We start from the raw sequence: 19,973 nt of genomic DNA, 5'->3' as shown, positions 1-19,973 counted from the left end.
TTTATCGAAAGTACACGGATATTTTATAACAAAGAAGTGTACGATTTGTTGGAATACATTTCTTTACTTAAAGTATTTCTTTTCTAGTTGTCATCAACATGGTTGCTAGAATCACTCATAAGATTGTTTCAGTACATCTCGAATCGAAAAGATTATGTAACGCGGTCGAAACAAAGTCTTACGTCGAGTTAATACTCTTTGAAAGAAAGGCTCAATAATAAAAGGAGGGATTTTTATTCATTGCTAGAGTCAAGTATATTCATCGTACGGTTGATTGTGGCTCAGGCGTGAATCAGATCATTTCGATCTTTTCTTTCAACAAAGCAAACGACTGCTGGCCAATACGCTTAGCCTTTACACCGATTATGCGAATGTGTTTTACCGCGAAATTCAAATTCATATTTTGTGTTAACTCACTCACCGTGTGTGAGTTTTTTTGGAGGCGTTTCCATGGTAACGATACACTACTGCATATATAATTGAATGGATTGCATTTTTGACTTACATTGAAAATTTAATATTATTGTCTCACAAATTTAAATAAATAGTTATGATTATTTACATTTGAAAAATAATATTTGTGCAATTTGATTTTTTATTTTCACAATTATTAATGCATTAAGTTTAATTAATTAGTGCTTTTCAATAATTTTAATTTGACATTTTCAATAACATTAACATGTAAAGAATTGTAAATTAGTCATAACAGCCTCCTTTAACGCAAAAATTTTTTCACTGAAAGCGCTGGCATCGATTTAATTGTCTCTACCATGACTACGCACACAACGAATAGTTAATAATTACTTCTGGGCTTTCGAAAATGAGTAGTTTTTCTGGTAGTTAAAAAGTTATGATTTTAATATATTCCTTTTTTTAATAAGATGGAATAAGTAAATTAAATCTGTATGTTCTGCAGTTAGATTAGTTTCGTAAATTATACGCATTAATAAAATATTCATTATTACTCAAGCAAATGCGATAAAACATATGATTTTATAAATATTTTATATTTTATATTATTTAACTTTGAAGGATTTTAATAAAATTTTCTAATATTAATTATGAGGGAAAATTTTCATATATAAAACTTTTAAATAATTAATTTAATCGACTGATGTTTTATAATAATAAAGTCATGTTATATCGTATTTATGTAAGTATCTAAAATATTATACATAAACTTACACTATACGCTAACGAATTTACAAACTTTGGAAAGAGTTGATAAATCTTTTCGGGAATCGAAACATTGCCATACATTTTTCAACCTCTTGGACATTTTTAAACTTGCTGTTATTTATTTCTGAGAGGTCAGTCAACGATGCGACTGTCTTTATATGAAAACGGTCAACATATATAGTCGAAATACGATTAAAAAGAAACAAAAATATTTTCTACTGGCAGCAAAAACAATAATAATATTTTCACTTTGTTATGGGCTTACGGTCAAATATGTATAGAAATAGTTTGTAAAGTTTTTCGATGTAGGTCATAAGCCAGCATATTGAAGTTTTAATCACTTTATTTTTTTTATACTTATCTGATGGCATAATTAATCGAAGGTTGTTTTAGGCTATGTTTTATGAAAATCTAATATCAGGTCTATATCCTTTGTCCTCGTTTTTTTAGGTAGATCAGAATAATGATAAAAATGTTGAAGCGCTGGAATCCGCAGCCAAAATATATATTATTCAGTTGTGTTTGGTAAATTTTTGTGAAATAAAGCTAAGTTAGGTAAGGCTGAGTTGAGCTATTTTTAGGGATTTAACGAGGTTGATATAATTTGTGGAAATAATTTTTTGGAAAATTTATTGAATTTCCCCAATGCTTCTATAATTACTGTTTCCTATACAGAACAATTCTGTAGATATTATCATCGACTTTATTGAAATTTCGATTGCATTAGAGCAGATAAATCTACCTAGTAGGTATGTTAAATATGAGTTTTTAAGAATATAAAGTTTCTTGATTATAGATTCAATTTCTTTCGACGCTTCAAAGTAACTTGACTCCATAAACTTATAAAATGTTGAAAAATATGTTCATTGTAAATAGGAGACATATAATCTCAATCAATATTTGTTGTATGTAAATTACGTGACTAAATTAATAATTATTATATAATAGAAAACATCCGGTTGAAGCCTTAAATTTATATTTTCTAAATTGATCTGTCTATCTAAGGATGTACAGTTTCCGTTTAAGATATTTTTAATTTAATAATTTTGTGATAACAATTTGACAATTTTAGTATTTTTATTTATTAAAACTATCAATTTTAGAATTCAAAATTTTTTAAACTGAATTTTCCATCTCCAAGCGCAATATCATTAATTAAACAAGAGTAAAAAATAATGTTTCAAAACTTTATGGAATAGCTAATCAACAATAAATAAAGAAATCGCTAATTATAATGTTTAAATATTTTTATAAAGGTATTTTTACACAAATTGATGCCGCTGATTTTTTTGTTTTGTTTAACAAACACATGACATGTGTGCATAATAATTAGTATAGAATACACCTCTAACAGCACATATCCTTATTTGAATGTATTTATTTTATTTATACAAATAAAGTTAGTGTATCCACCTCGAAAATTGAAAGAATACCAAAAGTATGGGATATTTTTGATTTACTTTTCTTACCTTTAAGATGATCTAAAATGTATGCCAGCTTATGTTAGTCAATCCATTAAAAAAAATTCATTTCATCCAAATCTGTCCAGTAGTTTTTTGTTATGTTCGAATCAACACACAGACAGGAGTTACAATATTACTAAAAGAGTTATAATTTATAAGAGGAGTTATAATTTATCAATAAATGTAGTAAGAACATAATGGTTTATTTACCAGTAAATTCAGTCCTGTAAAATCTAAAATGGGAATTCTAAGGGTATTGTCTTGCTACAATAATAGTCAAAAAGTTTTGGATTATTTGCACGTTAAGATTTTATAAGCTTGTAGTGAAATAAGGTACAATTTTTATCTATTATGTACCACTCAACTATTTCTCATACAATATACAATGTACGATGAATTGTTTAAAATTATACTACTATAGTTATATCTCTTCAACCAAAATACTCTTACATATTCTAGAATTAAAAACTTGTTAAAATCCTACGCTATCCATGATTGGAGCTCTAAATTTATCTCGAGCTTGAGACGGTCAATCGACTCTTGATAGCAATTGTACTAAATATTTAATAAGTATAAAGAAATTTTGAATTTTCTAGTATGGCCACAGCTATAAGGCAAAGATGATACAGTTTTTTAAAGAAGTTTAAATTTCTCGCCGAAATTTTATTTTCCATCAAATCACCTTCAGCCTTGCAATGAGTTCTAGTCAAAACTCTTAGCAGTCTTAGCAGCCATCACATTTAAAGTTTAAATAAAGTAATTTATACTGAAATGTGAAAACCTTTAAAAGAGTTTACGCTATTTATCAAATAAAAACGTACTCGCCATATATCTCCATATGTCCTCAATTAAAGCACTGAGTAAATTATTGGTTTAGTCTTTACAAATCAAATCCAACACGTCTTGTTTATATTTTATATTGGATACAACTAAAAATATTTTTTAATACAACTATTTTTAAAATATGCAAAACGCGTTTTCTTTTTACAACTATTTGACCACAAACAGAAATAACTAAATATATGATTATGAATACAATAAAATATATCGACAAGTTTAATGTTATTGTAGGTAAAATAATATACCTAACTTATTATTTTAATTTTATATCACACAAAATTTCTGCTATTTATCCGGAAACGCGTGCTCTGAATTATATAATTTTATTGTTTTAACACTTGTGTGGTTTTTTTTTGCGGGCAAGAATATTTCTACGAAATTATACTATAGTTGTTTACTTCAGAACTGTATCTCACGTTTTAATGACTAGACGAAAAAACTTTAGGGAAAATAACTTGTTTAACCATGTCTTTCATTGCTTAAAATCAGAATTGTCAGATTTGACGTAAGCTCTGATGTATAAAGTTACGCTGATAAAATTTGCAAGGCTTTATCTCGGAAAGTATTGGAGTCCATTTTAGTCTCATTTTGTAGTAAATTTAGTCTACTTTAAAAGCATCCTGAAAAGGTTCTATCAAAAAACTAATCCTTTTTGACAAAAAGTTGTTTTCGGCGCTTGAAGTCACAAACTTGAATTATTCATTAGACCAACATCATAAACAAGTCGAAAAATCAAAACTACCGAATTTGATGCAGACTACCCCGTACTTCCAGACGCAAAAGTTACTGAATTTCCTTATAATGAATTTCTAATAAGAAAGTTTAATTCATTGATAAAATAGACGTTAACGTCATATTTTTCTTTTCTAGGTGATAAATGGCTAATATCGTGTTTGGGTGTATTATATTTAACAAAAGGATTATTTTATCGTGTTGTGCCTGCTGATCAAGGATTTAGTGGTGAACAATATTGTGGTGTATTTCGATTTCGATTATGGTGGTGTGGTGAATGGGTTGAAGTATTGGTTGATGATCGTTTACCAACAGTCAATGGACGATTAGCATTTTTACAATCACAACATTCTGACCAATTTTGGCCAGGTTTATTAGAAAAGGCATATGCAAAGTAAGTATATTTTATCAAAAACTCAACTAATTAAGCAGCTTCTTTGTACTTTTGTTGTTCATTTTTCAATTTATCTGAAAACTTAATCGAGATTCTCGCAGAAAAAATCGGTAGAAAAGAGTGATGAGATTAAAGTTATGTTATGTTGGAATAAAAATAAGACAGTGTAAGAGGTCAATTTTATTTTTTTTTAATTTTAGACATTGGTTTATAATTTTAGACATTCATTGATTTTAAAAGTTAGCTGTTGTCAGAGTCGGCGTTAGCCAACGTGAGGCCATGGGCTGTGCACTTTTAGCGATACTTTTTTAGACATATAAATTAACATTGCGATCTTTTTTGATCAATTTTAATTTTGTGAACGATCTTTCAACACTTGTTTTTGCGGTATTTTTAATACTCTAGATCATTTAATTTACTTAACGGCGGTGGCCCAGGTTTACCGCACCTAAAACTAGCACTGGGTGTGATATTTGGCATGGAAGTGTAAATGAACATGGATATATTAAAATGGAATGTATAAATCAAATTTGATTTATACACTCTTCTTTTGTATATGGATTCAGATCAGAGTCTATAATCATTTGGTTACTCTTCCAAAGAAAAGTTTAACATCTTGTATCGTGGAATTATTTCTCGTATCTATCTAATATAGATAATAACGTTCTCGAAAGTAGCTACCTAACAAAATCAGTCATGAGTAGAATCTAGAACATAGAACTAATCATTATGTCTTAAAACTTTACAAAGAAGACAGACAGTCCCACAAAATTTTTAGACAGTCCTACTAGGCAGGCGGACAATCTGAACGGGCAGGCAGACTTTTTTATTCGTTATTAGATTATTGACTTAACTCTAATAGCTTTCTCCTATAATAACAAAATTAGCTAGATTGTTTGAATTTTATAGCTATAGGTATTTCTTAATTCAATTGTTTATTAAATTATGTAGGTAATACCTGCGAGCTAACGTTTTGTTGTAATCGTATCATTTTTTGTGTGTATTTAGTTATTGACAGATTGATTGGAATTAAAATTCATTAAAGTAAATTTAACAGTTACAAAATCTAAATGTTTATTTAATCTAAATGTTTCCATAAATTATTAGGTGGTCAAATTGTAAATATTTATAATTTTTCGCATTAGGTCAATTGTGTGTAATAAATACACAAAAACAATCATTTGTTAAGTGTGCAGATATCAGACCTAGGTATTTTGATAAATCATGTGATTGAATTATTCTATGATAAAGTTTCCTCCTTTCTTACCGTTCTGTTTTTGGAACTTGGAGGTTGTAGTTTCAAATCCTGGCAGCGGCAATTCCTTCACGAAGTCCATGCATATATGGATAGAGTTCCTTTAGAAGGGTCGATTGCAGACGTACTACTCACCATATCCGAATCTTCACCCATTCTCGTGATGAAAATGATTTCAAACTTGTTACACGGGAGTTTTTGGGGTCGCTGAACACGAATATCGTGATGAAATTGGTCTCAGAGGTATTCACTACACCAGCCCATCACAAATATGACTAAATTAATTTTGGTTGTGATGGCGAGAAGCGAACCCGCTACCCTAGACATACCGCGGAAGGAATTTTTAATTAAAATATGAAAAAAGTGCGTGTACAAACAATCCAGAATAGTTTTTTTAGTTTCTATGTTAAATTTAGAACTGTACTTTAATATTCTATATAGCGATATACTTTAAAAGGGCCCTTGATTATGAGCTACAAATCCCAATAAAATAAAGCTAAACGAATATATGGGTATAATTTTTTATGCAAATTTATAATGTACCGTTATATCTGTTGTGAAAGATTTAAGCAATTAATAAATTATTGAAATTAAAATGTCTACATCTGTTTAATATTTCGAGAAAATTCTGAAAAATAATAATGGTCTATTTATAGTGTTAGTCGCATCAATGAATGAATGTTTTTACTCGGGATTTACATCAATAAAAGTTTTTAGCATTCTTTAGATGAAATAATTTTTAAAATCGGTTAAGTAGTGAACTGAATTTCACTCGGTTCTCATTTTTAATGGTTTCACCTGCAGTATGCAATCGACGATTTCTGTGCAGCGAAATATCCGTCGCAACATTGCCTATTATTTCCCCCCTCTGAAATGTTTCTGATTTTAAATAATATACAAAAATAATCATTTTAAGAAAAAAATGTCTATTTTATGTATTCCTTTATGCGACCATATCCGCCGTTTTAGTTGTCTCTCTTCCAGTATGAAATGAAAATAAAAGTCATTAAACCCGAACGCAAATTGAGACACAGCTTGGGAAGGACGTACTTAACAAATGATATTTTTTTAAACAATATCTGTTTTTTTGCGTGTTATTTAATAAGTTCTTATTAATAAATTATAAAATTTTATAAAAGAAATTACATAAAACAATATATTTATTATAAACAACTTTAAAATACGCACGATATTTTTTAAATAACATATTTAAAAACGCTTTCTTTTTTAATAAAAATTTATAATTCGTATCAGACAAAATATATTCTGCTTTTTTCAATTTTATATTTTATGCATACGGTATTTAATTAATAGTTAATAATTCTGTTTAAAAATTTCACTTTATTAGTTTAATATTAATAATTATAATAATTAAATACTGCTTATTAAAAAATTTTGTTTATTTATTTGGCACGAAAATGAAATCAATCAAATATCTTTGTACATGATCATTGTCCATGATCAATTATTAAAAAATGCAAAAATCAAATTATCTGAAAACCGCAAAAAATTTAGTACAATTACTCTTTGATTATACGGCTACATTAGTCAGTGGGATTGGAATGTAATAACTTTTTATTTTAATATCTTCAAATTGAGTAAATAAGGAAATAAAATAACAACCTCACTGTATTTAATCGGGTGTAAAATTTCGCTGGAAGCGCTTCAAAGATTGATATACATGCAGAGTACCTGTTGGCCGCAACGATGTTATCTTAAATAATTTGTAATAAATAATGTGTTTTATTTAATTTATGACTAATTTTCAATTGTTTACATGTAAATGGAATAATAAATGTCAAATTAAAATTATTGAAAAATAACAATTAATGAACCTTGTATACGAAATTTAGTAAACAAACTCATATGGTAATTTTTGTTACAGATTGCATGGTTCGTACGAAGCTTTGAAATATGGCACATTACTAGATGGACTAGCGGATTTAACTGGTGGTATTACCGAAAGTATTAGTATACGACAAGATCCTACAACATGCGGGCGAATGTTAGGCAAACTTTTAGAAATGACGTCAATTATTACATGTACAGTTCAACCCCCAACACAACAGGTTAGATAATTAAAATAATATACTACTTTCCGCCCTAAAAAACAGCGTCCTTAAATAATACAAATTTTTCTGAATAATGAAATTTTCTAGTTTACGAATTAGAAGCTCCATAATTTTTATCTTGCTCGTTTTTTTTTTTGGGTTAACAAAAATTATATATAGCTAGTTCTATTAACTTCGAAAGTGTCCACATGAAATTTTGGATCTCTCCAATATTATTAAATTCCAGTGATTCAGAGCTTTTTTATACTTTTAAAACTTTTACACGGGAATGAAGCTTTTTGGATTTTTAAAATATATCACCTTTTCAACCCCCTCAGAAGTTTGAAAAATTTGAATTGCTACATTTCTTGGAACATTTTGTTACATGACTCCCATGGTATAAGAGGAGAAAGGATGTTATTGAGTGGGTTGTGCAATAGATACATGAAATGTCTAAAAAAATAATTCAATATAAATAATGCCAATTACCTTTTCAGATTCGTAATCAAAATGAAAAACTAGCAAATGGTATTCAAATTGGAATCAATTACCGACTTTACGCCGTTGAACGTGTAGAAACATTTGGTGGCGAACCAGTACAATTAGTACGACTGCGTAATCCCTTAGCACCGGCTGGAGGTAGTGATTATGTAGGAGCATGGTCTCCAGATGCCTCAGAATGGGAAGAAGTACCATCAGTAGAACGTGATCGATTATCACGTGGTATGACTGATGGAGAATTTTGGTTAGTATCTCAAGTAAAACTATGTAGTCGAAAGATGAATTTCAAATTATCATTTTTTTATTTTTAGGATATCATATTCTGATTTTGTAAAAACATTTACCCATTTAGAAGTTGTACATTTAGATAGTGATACAAGTCGAGATGAACCATCATTACATAGTAAATCAACGTGGCAAATGAGATTATATCAGGGAATGTGGCAAAAAGGTGTATCTGCAGGAGGATGTCGAAATAATCCCGGTATGTATAGTATAATCAAAAGTAACTTTCTTTTTATAATTTTCGAAGCACAAAAAAACGTACAGCACCCTCAAGAAAAGTTTCAAGATTCCTTGAATTGGTGACTTGCGTTTAAATTATTTGACATTTAAGCACACGCCTGAGAAATTTTAACATTTCGACCAAAAAGTCACCAAGAATCACCAAAAAGTGATTGACTGGTCACATCTCCTATCAAAAAAATTGGAATTTCTGAAATTTTATCACGTACTGTAACTCTTTCCGTGGAAACTTGTCTTTAATAGTACCATAGGCTATGGTACTATTAATTAAAGTACTAGGTATGATCCATACCTAGTTCCAACTTTGTCACTACACTGTTCCATTGTATTTTTTTACGTAAACGCAATCAAATTGTGAGATACACCGATATTTCAGTGACAGGTAGTAGATAATGGAACTAAATTTAAATGATTAGGCTAGGCAAGTAGTTAAACTTTATGGATTCATGTCATTTGTCTAGCTGTTTGACCGAAAAGCTGAATATTGTTTAGTCCTATAGTTGAACGACGCCACGGCCGTTTAGTAAAATCGTCTAAGCAGTTAATTAAACGACCAATTAAGCTAGTTAGCCGCGACATATACACCAATTGTTATTTTTAGGTATTGAAGCCTATTGTTTTCCTTCCTAGATTCTATAAAGGGATGCATTTATTATCTTAAAATAGAGATATTTCTGATTTCAACGAATTTTCATAAGAAGATATTTTAAATTAATAGTTTGTTTTTGTTTTTAGAAACATTTCACATAAATCCACAACTACATTTAATATTAAGTGAAATGGAAGAAGTAATTGTATCATTAAATCAACATAGTGTAATGGAACCAAAAGTAATAGGTTTTACAATATATTCATTACCAAAAAACAGTTCAGAAACAATTGGACGAGCATTTTTCAAAAAGAATAAGTCATTAATCAATTCATCATATACAAATACACGACAAGTGAGCCATCGTTGTCAATTAGAGCAAGGCGGTTTTTTAATATTACCAACAACATTTGAACCACGACAAGAATCTAGTTTTACATTACGTGTATTTAGTAGTAAACAATTAAAATTAAAATTATTAGATACGATACCATCACAATTAAAATCAGCAATTATAAAAGCACCACCATTATTAGATGTGAAAAGTTTTAGTCAATATGAAGCTGTTTTCTTACAATTAGCGGATGAACATCGTACAGTGAATGCATTTGAATTACAAGAGTTACTAGACGCATGTTTACCAAATGATTATATTAAAAGTTGTGCCTGCATGGAAGTTTGTCGACAAATTGTTTTTACCTTAGATGTAAGTATTTTAATATTTATATAAACTTGTACTTTTATTTTATTGTTAATTAGTTAGTACCTACTCGTTAAATAGTGCCATTTGTGCGGCGCAAAATACCTCAGTATTAAAAAAAATTTACCTGTCCGATTAATGAAAAATTGATAAATTTAATCTGTTTCAGAGCTCTGGTAGTGGCCGACTGAAATTTTCTGATTTCAAAGATTTAATGTGTAGTTTAAAATATTGGCAAACAGCATTTAAAAATCACACAAAAGAAAAAAGTGGTATATTAAAAGCTGAACGATTACGGGACGCAATACTTGAAGTTGGTTTCCAATTAAGCTCAGATGTTCTGTCATTATTAATATTACGTTACATGAGAAAAGATGGTACACTACGTTTTGGTGATTTCGTATCTTCAATTTTACATCTTAGTGTTGCATTTAGTAAGTAAAACTTTTTTGAATCTTTTCCAGCCTGCTTAACATTAACAAACATTAAAAGACTTTATTAATATACTGGGCGATCTATGCTGCATACCGTGCTGTACTACAACAGTGCAAAATTAATGTTAACACAAAATGGCGCAGAATCACGGTCAATCTAAGTAATCTAGATTTTTTACTGAATTTGACTTATTAAACGATTTTCTCTATAACGTCCTTGGTACTAATTGATTTGAAATTTAAAAATAAATCTAGCAAGCCTGTTCTAACGGGGGAAGGGGGGAGGGTAAATCAGCCTTTCCATTGAGAATCTCTCGACATAAATTTGAACTAATAATAAAGTTCCGTAAATGCAAACATTTATCAAACGCAATCGTTAGCGAAATGAAATCTGCTGTAAATACGGCATGGAATTGCGGAAGCCTAGGCTCACCTCAAAACAAACACAAAGCTCCAAGTCATCAAAATATTTTATCTAATTTTGCTTGTATCTTTCCCAACAAAATAAAATTTTCATAAACTCTTCAATTTGGTAATTCTTTACTTCATCTGGGTCGACAAAGTTACACTTTGGTGAAAATGTATTGTCTGACAGGACGTCAAAAATTCACTCGTAATTTGCAATGAAGATAATGAAGAATGGACGTTTCTTTTCAACTTTGCGTCGTCTCAAAACATACCTTAGATCGATAATGTCTGAAGATTGGCTAAGCGATTTAGCCTCGCTCAATTTACATGGCAGTATACAGAAAAATGATGACATAATAAAATGCTTTTTAACTCGAAAAAAGAGTTATTAGTTTTTGTTAACTTTATGAACTAACATGATGATCACAAGTTTGACGTGGGGTGGGGTTTAAATCATAAAGGAGGGAGGGCCTTTTATGATTCCTGGCATGGGCATGGCGAATTATGAAAGTCTTTTACCATCCCAGTCTACTAATGAAAGTCTTTGATGAAAAGACGACAATTGATCTATCCTAAGAATTTCGAGCCGATAAAAAATATGTTTTGATTCACTATAAGTAATCTAATTTCAACTTTTACTAAATGATTTTTGTCCTTTACGTTTATCTTGCGCTATCCGTAATTTTTGAAACTAGGATATTTTAAAATTTCAAAATGGTATATTTTTTGTTATCTAGGTATTTTTGAAAGTAAAGATCCTCTACAAAATGGTGTTATAAAAATGAGTCTAGCTGAGGTAAGAGACCTACTTGAATTAAAGAATAATTAATATAAATGTAAATAATACCTTGACATTATTTTTTCAGTGGTTAAAATCATCATTAACCTGTTGACAATTGTAATGAAGCTAAGAAAATGAATTTATATATATAAATGATTGGTTTGTACATAATTAATAGTTTGTATTTAAAATTAAATATATTTTATGTAATGTAATTTACGTCATATTATATTTCTGTAAATATTTATAGAATGTGTATACAAAAATGTAATTTTATTTTATAAAAAAAATCTTTGTTAATGATATAACATCTTGGTCTTTTTATTTAAATCTATTTCTAACGAGAAAATTCTTATCTTAATAAATGTTAATTAATTCATAGCAACCAAAACTTTATTTTACAGGAAATAATAAAATATAAAGATTCAGCGCAAAATGCGATATGAAGAGTTTTTCAATATTATGTTCCGTCCTCTAAATTTATTGTTCTTACTTTAAGCCTCTAAGCCTTTAAAAGCCAGCCAAAAGACTAGTCCATATTCTTTAGAATTTCACGAGAAAATTCTCATAAGATTCTGTTAAAAAACATTTACTTTATCTTTAGGATCCGATATTTTTTCCTTTCTAATCTTACAGTTTTACACGGCGAAAAAATCGATGACCTCATTAAAGTCACTTTCAAAGACAGTTTTATATTTTGAACTAGTCGCAGAAACGAAGCATTGAAGATCGAAAATTTGAACAGTACGAGGGAAATCAATACGTAAGACGTCAGTAAATTTTGTGACCTAGATTGATTGTAGCTTTTAATACTTACAACTTTCAGTTGAAATTTTAGCCAAATCCGGCAAATAGTTCGACTAAAAATTCAAATTTAGTGAATTTTTTAAATAGCTGTCATTTCATGGCATGTTATTCTACGGGGTTAATTTTTTTAACTGTAGCATTTTTTATTACCTTTCGATTTTGTACTGGGTGGCATTGACCCGTAAAATGACTCTTTGACCCATGTTTTTGAGGAAAATTTATCATTTTTTGGAAATAATTGTTTGCTGGGTGTATTGACTGGCAGTTTTTTGCTTTGGCTTCAGAAAATTATTCTTAAAAAAGGTCTATATGGTTTAAGACAGAACTTTTTAGTTTGAACCTCCGTGCTTTTGGGGGGAAGGGGTTGTAAGAAATAAATGTCTTTTAAAAGACTTTAAAAAGGTCAAAATAGTATAAAATGCTAAAGTAACCCAAAACTTAAGGTATTTTTATTAATATACTGCTTTTTTGCACCATCCATCCCTTCCCACTGTTTTGGGGGTATGGAATATAAACTTGAATAATAAATGGTAATAATTAAACGTAAGTATGCCTCTGGGAAAGGTGTTGGTCGAAGAATACTGTTACAAACTAAATTTATTACTTATCCCAAAACATAAATCGATACAGAAATTGAAAAAAGAAGTTTCTCCATCCTCTTTAAAATTTACATTAATATAATCACACCAATTATAACTTATTTATAAAAAAAATTAAAGATAAAGCTTATCTATATTTGATGAGGTTCTAAAACACTTTCAATACATTTGCATTGAATTTTTAAAAGGTTATATTTAATTAAAAATTTAAACATGGGAGAATATTCAGCTGTTTTTAATTTAAAAATACTTTTCTGTAAAAAAAATAGTATATAATGAAAAACAAAATAAATAAAATCCATACAAAAATGAAATAAAAACGACATTTATTCAAATTAATTTTTTTTTCCATTACAATCGCAATTTTTTTTTTTTTTTTTTTGTTATATAATAATAATACATATTGGATTCACTTACTTTTAAACACATTATTGTTTTTTTTTTTTATTAATTAATTAATTAATTATTATAGTAATAATTATATAATTAAACATAAAAACTAATTATTAATTATTATTATGATAAACAACGACTGACACTCTAAATATTTGTCAATTTTTTTCTATATTTTATGTTAAAAAATTCGATGAAATATAAAAACATATTTTTTATTGTTTTATTTATTTTATTTTATTTTATTTTATTTTATTCATTTTTTTTTGTTACAATACATGTATATAGTTTTATTAATATGTACCAACAATTACTTTTTAATTAGTTTTTATTATTATTTTTGTTCAAAACTTCTATGAATATGTAATTTAATGATATATTTCTATATACAGGGTGTTCTGTTATTGATCGCAGATCGTTGGCCTACAGAATAAGCTCATAAAAATGAAGGAAAAAGTTATTTACCAATTTTCGATCTGAAGCCTACTTTCCGAGATAATTAACAAAATAAATTAATATAATATTAATAAAAAGTAAATAACTTTATCGAATCACATGGTATTGTATTAAAATATAAACTAAGAAATGATAATAATAATAAGAGAAGGAGAATAAGTAGGATGTGTTACCATTCTCACTACTATATTATATCAATATGCGTACAATAAACTAAACTGGTAGTGACTCAGTCAACTAATTCAGACATGCTTTGTTGATTATTTTATTTTATTTATGTATTTAAACACACATATACAATATTAGGTATTTTTTGTGTGTTTTTAGTTTATGTATGTTAATAGAATGTAGGATAATCACCTACCATCCTTCAATATTTTATCCAACTGTGATTCGATAAAGTTATTTACTTTTTATTAATATTATTTTAATTTATTTTGTTAATTATCTCACAAAGTAGGCCTCAGATCGAAAATTAGTAAATAACTTTTTCCTTCGTCTTTATGAGCTTATACTGTAGGCTAACGATCTGCAGTCAATAACAGAACTCCCTGTATTTATTTTAATGTAAAACACAAATAAATAAATATTCAAAGAGCTTCAGGTATTGTTTTCATTGAAAAAAAAATTCTACAAGCAATTTTATTCCATCGCAACAAATTGGATAAATCAGATGTTTCTTTTCTTTTAGACAAAAATATTGGTGTAAACTTTCTTATTTATTTGCGTTTCAATATTAGTCACACTCTTTAAAACAATGTACCGAATTTTATTTCAGGAACATTATTGCTCATAGATCCTAGGGTCGTTTTCTCGGCATTTTCCGCAAATCAAATTAATTTGTCATATTTGGGTCTTGAAAACTGATATTTTTGGTATCTACTTACCTTTGCGTAATTATATTATAAAACGATTTACGTAAAAATGCCTCCACTATGATCATAGGTTTTATGTGCAATACTGGTTATATATCTTCTCCTGGTGGGGTAGAAATGAATAAGGCCGATACATTTATTGTTAGCATGTGACGGACTATATGATTTCAAAGTTTTATTTTGTTTTTAAGTAATTATATTTGAAATCACCATAATTCCTAAAATTTACTTGCAGTATTTTTTCCCTTTTAGTTAATGAGTCTCTTGAATAATGATACTACTTTTAAAAGAAAAATTTTATCTTATATAAAAAATCATATTTTGGCACAAAAAATTGATATTTTGTTTTAAAATTTACTGACAGAAAATAAAATTAATGTAATTTTAAAATTCGAATTAAATTTACAATGTTTTAACTAAAAAACTAATAAAAAAAAAGGTTATCTGTCAAAATAAATCATGAGGAGGTTATGTTAAGTAAATTTTGAAAGACAGGTTATGAAAAGACAGGTTAAAATTTATAAATAAATAATGATAAATTTTTTTTACTTTTCTGTCAGTAAATTTTATTTCTAAACTATGGGTACAATTATTTTGGAATTTAACAAGATTAAATTTAGATTAAATTGGTAAGAAAATTTTCTATTTCTGATGAATTTTTTACGGTTTGTTTTTGTTTGTTTAAGATTACTATGATACATCCAAATGTTTTATTCTTTAAAAGGACAGTTATTAATATGAAATACTAAACATATTTATCATTATTGATTAAAACACGAGGGCTCATGAAGCTTATAAAACTTCCGCTCATATTTGTTGATTCATATCATAATTATACATATTATGGTCTATTACGACGTCCCCCTGTGAACAAATTAAAAAAAATTATTAGTTATGATTATTTAGACAATGTTGTTTAGCGAGTATAGTTACTAGATAGTCAATTTTTAGATCAATTTAATAAAAGTAGATTAATAGATAAGAATCAGATAGATAACTATTAAATATTTTAAATTCAATTTTGTTATTTTGTAACACAGTCTCACTCGTTAGGATTAACACTTACAAAATCTGTTTGGTGTTTCTAGAAATTAGATTGTTGTACATACTCTCACACGAAAGCGGAAATAAATGATGGGAAATGAAGTGAAGTTTATAACGAAATAGTCTTTATATTTAAAATTGGAATTTCCCAGCGATGCGGGTGGGTAGAGTTTCTGAGATATCGCAATGTTTGGATCGATTTAAGCCCATATCTCAAAAACTATTCGACCAGTCATCAAATGCACCTGATTTTTGTACTTTTTGGGTCAAAATTACCTTATATACTAAATTTTATCGAAATTGGAGATGAAAAAAATTTTTCGATTTTTTGCAATTTTTTTAAGGGGTACGACGTACCCCTTTGAAAAAATCGAGAAAATCGCAAAAAAAAATTTTGTTTTGAAATTTGATGAAACTTGGTAGATGGGGTAATTTTGATCCAAAAAGTATAAAAATCCGGTTAATTTAATGATTGGATGCAGAGTGTCTGAGATATAGCAATATTTGGATCGATTTTAGTCCGTATCTCAAGAACTATTCACAGCTTTAGGAACTAACATTGAATGCCTAGCTGTAAAGGCTTAATACAATCTTTCAACAATGTGAATACTTTCTTATATAAGATCTTCGATGGAATATTTCTGATTCTTCTGCACATACCGTTTTGCCTTAAAGTATGTGTTTTTATGCAAAGCTGACGTAGCCGATTAAAGACCCTTAATTTTTTGTTACAAAATTTAATACAAAATTAAATAAACTCGAATGGGTATTATTTTAAATTCTTCTACCTAATATATTATGTACATAATAATAAAATAATATAAACAAGTGAAAACAAACAATTGACTGACTTAATTGTTGAAATCCCATGCACAGACAGTGTTGATTACTCTATCACATTACACATACATACATGTCACACATACATAATTGATAATCCCATATTAATACATAATATACAATTTACGCCTAATTTGCACCCTCACGGGAAAACAGTTTAGTTGTTTATGAAAAAATGTTTCAAACAAAAGTTGTTCATTTTTTGATAAGGATTACATTCATACTTTTGTTCTATCTCTAACAGTTTACAAAATGGGTCACCCAATTGTCTTGTTGCTCATTTACGAACTCGCCTCACTTTTTACGTGCTAAGGACGCTGTAAAAATTTCAGCTTGATATCTTTTTTCGTTTTTGGAGTTATCGTGTTGACACACAGACGGACAGACAACCGGAAAGGGCTAATTAGGTAATTCTATGAACACCTATACCAAAATTTTGTGCTTAGCATCAATATTTTTAACCGTTACAAACTTAGGACTAAACTTGGTATACCTTGCATATTACATATATGCATAGTATAATAATACTCTATATTATATAAATAAAATATTTAGTATAAATACAAAAAAATTTTAATTTCCTTTTGAATGTAAACACAGGATGTAGAAAAGAAATTGTATACGCGCCCCGTCCAATAACAACAACAAACAACAGCATACCAACTTAGTACCCATTATTTTCTAGTTGTTATTAAATTATATCTAACGTACACCGATATGAAGGAAATATAAAACTTGCTTATATTTTTTTACTACGAATATAATAATGCAAAACACGTCTGTTAAATTACTTTGCACTCAAGGAACGTATTAGGCACTTCTTTTTATAAGATCAATCAATCATAGTGTTTTTATACCATGTATGTAATATATATCAAGGTATATTAAGTTTAGTCCCAAGTTTGTAACGCCTAAAAATAGTAATGCTACGAACAAAGTTTGTAACATTTGTACGCCAAGTTTGTAACGCCTAAAAATAGTGATGCCAAAGTTTTGGTATAAGTGTTCATAAAATCACCTAATTAGTCCATTTCCGGTTGTCTGTCTGTCTGTCGTCCGTCTGTCATCAGGATAACTCAAAAACGAAAAGAAATATCAAGCTGAAATTTTTATAGCGTGCTTAGGACGTAAAGAGTGAAGCTCGAGTTCGTAAATGAGCAACATAGGTCAATGAGGTCTGTAGGACCCACCTTCTAAATCGTTAGAGAAGTTTAAATGTAAAAAATGTTTCTTATAAAAAAATAAACAACTTTTGTTTGAAACATTTTTTTATAAACATAACGTGTTAATATGGGAATATCACTTATGTAGGTGTGACATGTATGTATGTGTAATGTGATAAGAGTGATTAACACTGTCTATACATGGTATTTCAACAATGAACTCAGTCAATTGTTTGTTTTCACTTATTTATTTATTTTGTGTTTGTTTAATCTGATATGTTGGATTGATTGTCATTTAGTTGTTAGGATATCAGCGTCAACTTCAGTACGTTTTCTTTTTAACGTGCATATTTTAAATGAACGTGCCAGTCTTAACTAACTTAAAGGGTAAACTTCACGCCTGCCTGTTTAAAATGCTAATTAATTAAGAGGTTACACTAGTCAGAGTACATATTATCATATAGAATAAGGTTGAGAACATACGATAAGAATTTCTAATACGAATAGAAGAAAATGTTACACACCATCAGTCTTACAAGCAATTCTGATGATGACTATCTAAGCATGTCCCCAAATTGATAGAAGCTTGCAAAGTACAATTAGACAAGGACTGTTCGTGACACGGACGCGTTTTAATACAGTTCGCGCATCTCACCAGCCTACGTCATTTTGGAAAAATCTAACCAATAAATTTGTTGACTAAATTTTCACTTCAGGTGGAGAATTATCACTGCAAGGGCAGAAAATTGAAGTTGGTTTTTGAAAATCTTTAGAAGTACCCAAAATATGAACGTTTAAAATTCCTAATAAAACAAAGAGGAAGATATAGATTAGTGACTTCATTGTCCGATATCACCATAAAGATAAATATAAAACTTTGTTTTGCTAAAAAGAGACGGGCAATCAGTCTTTGAATGCTTAAAACTTCTTCGTTTTTTAATCAACTTTAATTTTACTTTCAAAATTTGTCATGGTATTAAGTCTTGTTTTACATTTTTATGCATAATATGGCAAATTCATCATCAGGAAACTAACAACTTTAACCGATATGGCGAAGGTTGGCATAAAGAATCTACGCAATAACATAACCTTGTCTAATTGTTTCATGGGAGGGAATTATTTTTTAGTAAAATCAAAGCTTGCTCCTTAAAAAGTATTTAAAATAAAATTTTTTTTTTGTGTATCAAAAAATTAAATTTTTATTTATAAGGGAATTAATTTTTGTTCTTATAAAAATACGGCAAAGATATCACAAACTAATAAATATGAAAATAATTGTGAGTAAGTGAGACTATGTTGTTACGTCAATATAAAGTTTACTTATATAATAAAATTTTAATTAAAATAAATTTATAAATATAATTTATTAAATTGATAAAATAAATGAACAATTCATAGTGATTTGATTAGCTTCTAAAATAAGGTGTGGGTAGGTGATTTGCGTAATAAAATTTATTATATTTTTGTATAAACTTCAAACTTAAAATTAGTTTCAAATTAGAAATTATTCGCAACAAAATATTATATAAACTTTAGATTTATTTTTAAAATACAGTACTTAATTTTGGCAGTAATCATTGTGTATTTTAAATCAATAAAAATTAGTATGTGGGTCATATCATAATTTGTTCTACGGTCATAAGAGTCGGTTTTCGAAATATTGCTAAGGAATTACTTGTTGACCTATGATATACCTTAATAATTTAAAAATATACTAAGAAGGTCTTGATGTTAAAATATGACTTCTTCTCAAAGTTATTGTATATTAATACCAGGGAGGTTATCTATAATTAAGTGAAATTCCAAACTTTTTATGAGAGAAATCAATGGTCTCATTAAAGGTTGTTGAAATCAATTCAAAAAAATTGAAAGTTTAGGAATTTGTTTTCTAAAATTTAGGAATATTTTGACGTATGTTTGAAAATTATATTTATACCTAATCTT

General features: G+C 28.3%; 2 protein-coding genes across 7 annotated transcripts in view; one reads left to right on the top strand and one right to left on the bottom strand.

Annotated features, from left to right (window-relative positions):
• LOC123296692 (calpain-C) overlaps positions 1-11,989 on the top strand; it is a 62,792-nt gene extending 50,803 nt beyond the window's left edge. The window contains exons 4-11 of the mRNA XM_044878280.1: positions 4,353-4,608; positions 7,749-7,932; positions 8,412-8,659; positions 8,727-8,899; positions 9,676-10,235; positions 10,399-10,663; positions 11,809-11,867; positions 11,938-11,989. Of these exons, the coding sequence (XP_044734215.1) occupies positions 4,353-4,608; positions 7,749-7,932; positions 8,412-8,659; positions 8,727-8,899; positions 9,676-10,235; positions 10,399-10,663; positions 11,809-11,867; positions 11,938-11,964 (1,772 nt within the window). The 3' untranslated portion in view covers positions 11,965-11,989. The remainder of the gene's footprint in view (positions 1-4,352; positions 4,609-7,748; positions 7,933-8,411; positions 8,660-8,726; positions 8,900-9,675; positions 10,236-10,398; positions 10,664-11,808; positions 11,868-11,937) is intronic.
• A 3,612-nt stretch (positions 11,990-15,601) lies between these two features.
• Positions 15,602-19,973, bottom strand: part of LOC123294994 — a 203,696-nt gene continuing 199,324 nt past the window's right edge. For 4 of the 6 annotated variants that reach the window (XM_044876183.1, XM_044876185.1, XM_044876186.1 and 1 more), the window contains one exon: positions 15,602-15,846. In XM_044876183.1, coding sequence (XP_044732118.1) covers positions 15,790-15,846 — 57 coding nt within the window. In that variant the 3' untranslated portion in view covers positions 15,602-15,789. The remainder of the gene's footprint in view (positions 15,847-19,973) is intronic. The other 2 variants (XM_044876187.1, XM_044876188.1) reach the window with 2 other exon arrangements.

This window comes from Chrysoperla carnea, chromosome 3 (assembly GCF_905475395.1).
Source record: "Chrysoperla carnea chromosome 3, inChrCarn1.1, whole genome shotgun sequence".
In the NCBI taxonomy this organism is placed as follows: domain Eukaryota; kingdom Metazoa; phylum Arthropoda; class Insecta; order Neuroptera; family Chrysopidae; genus Chrysoperla; species Chrysoperla carnea.
The sequence above is the reverse complement of the archived record's forward strand: the minus strand, read 5'-3'. Positions and strand labels throughout refer to the sequence as shown.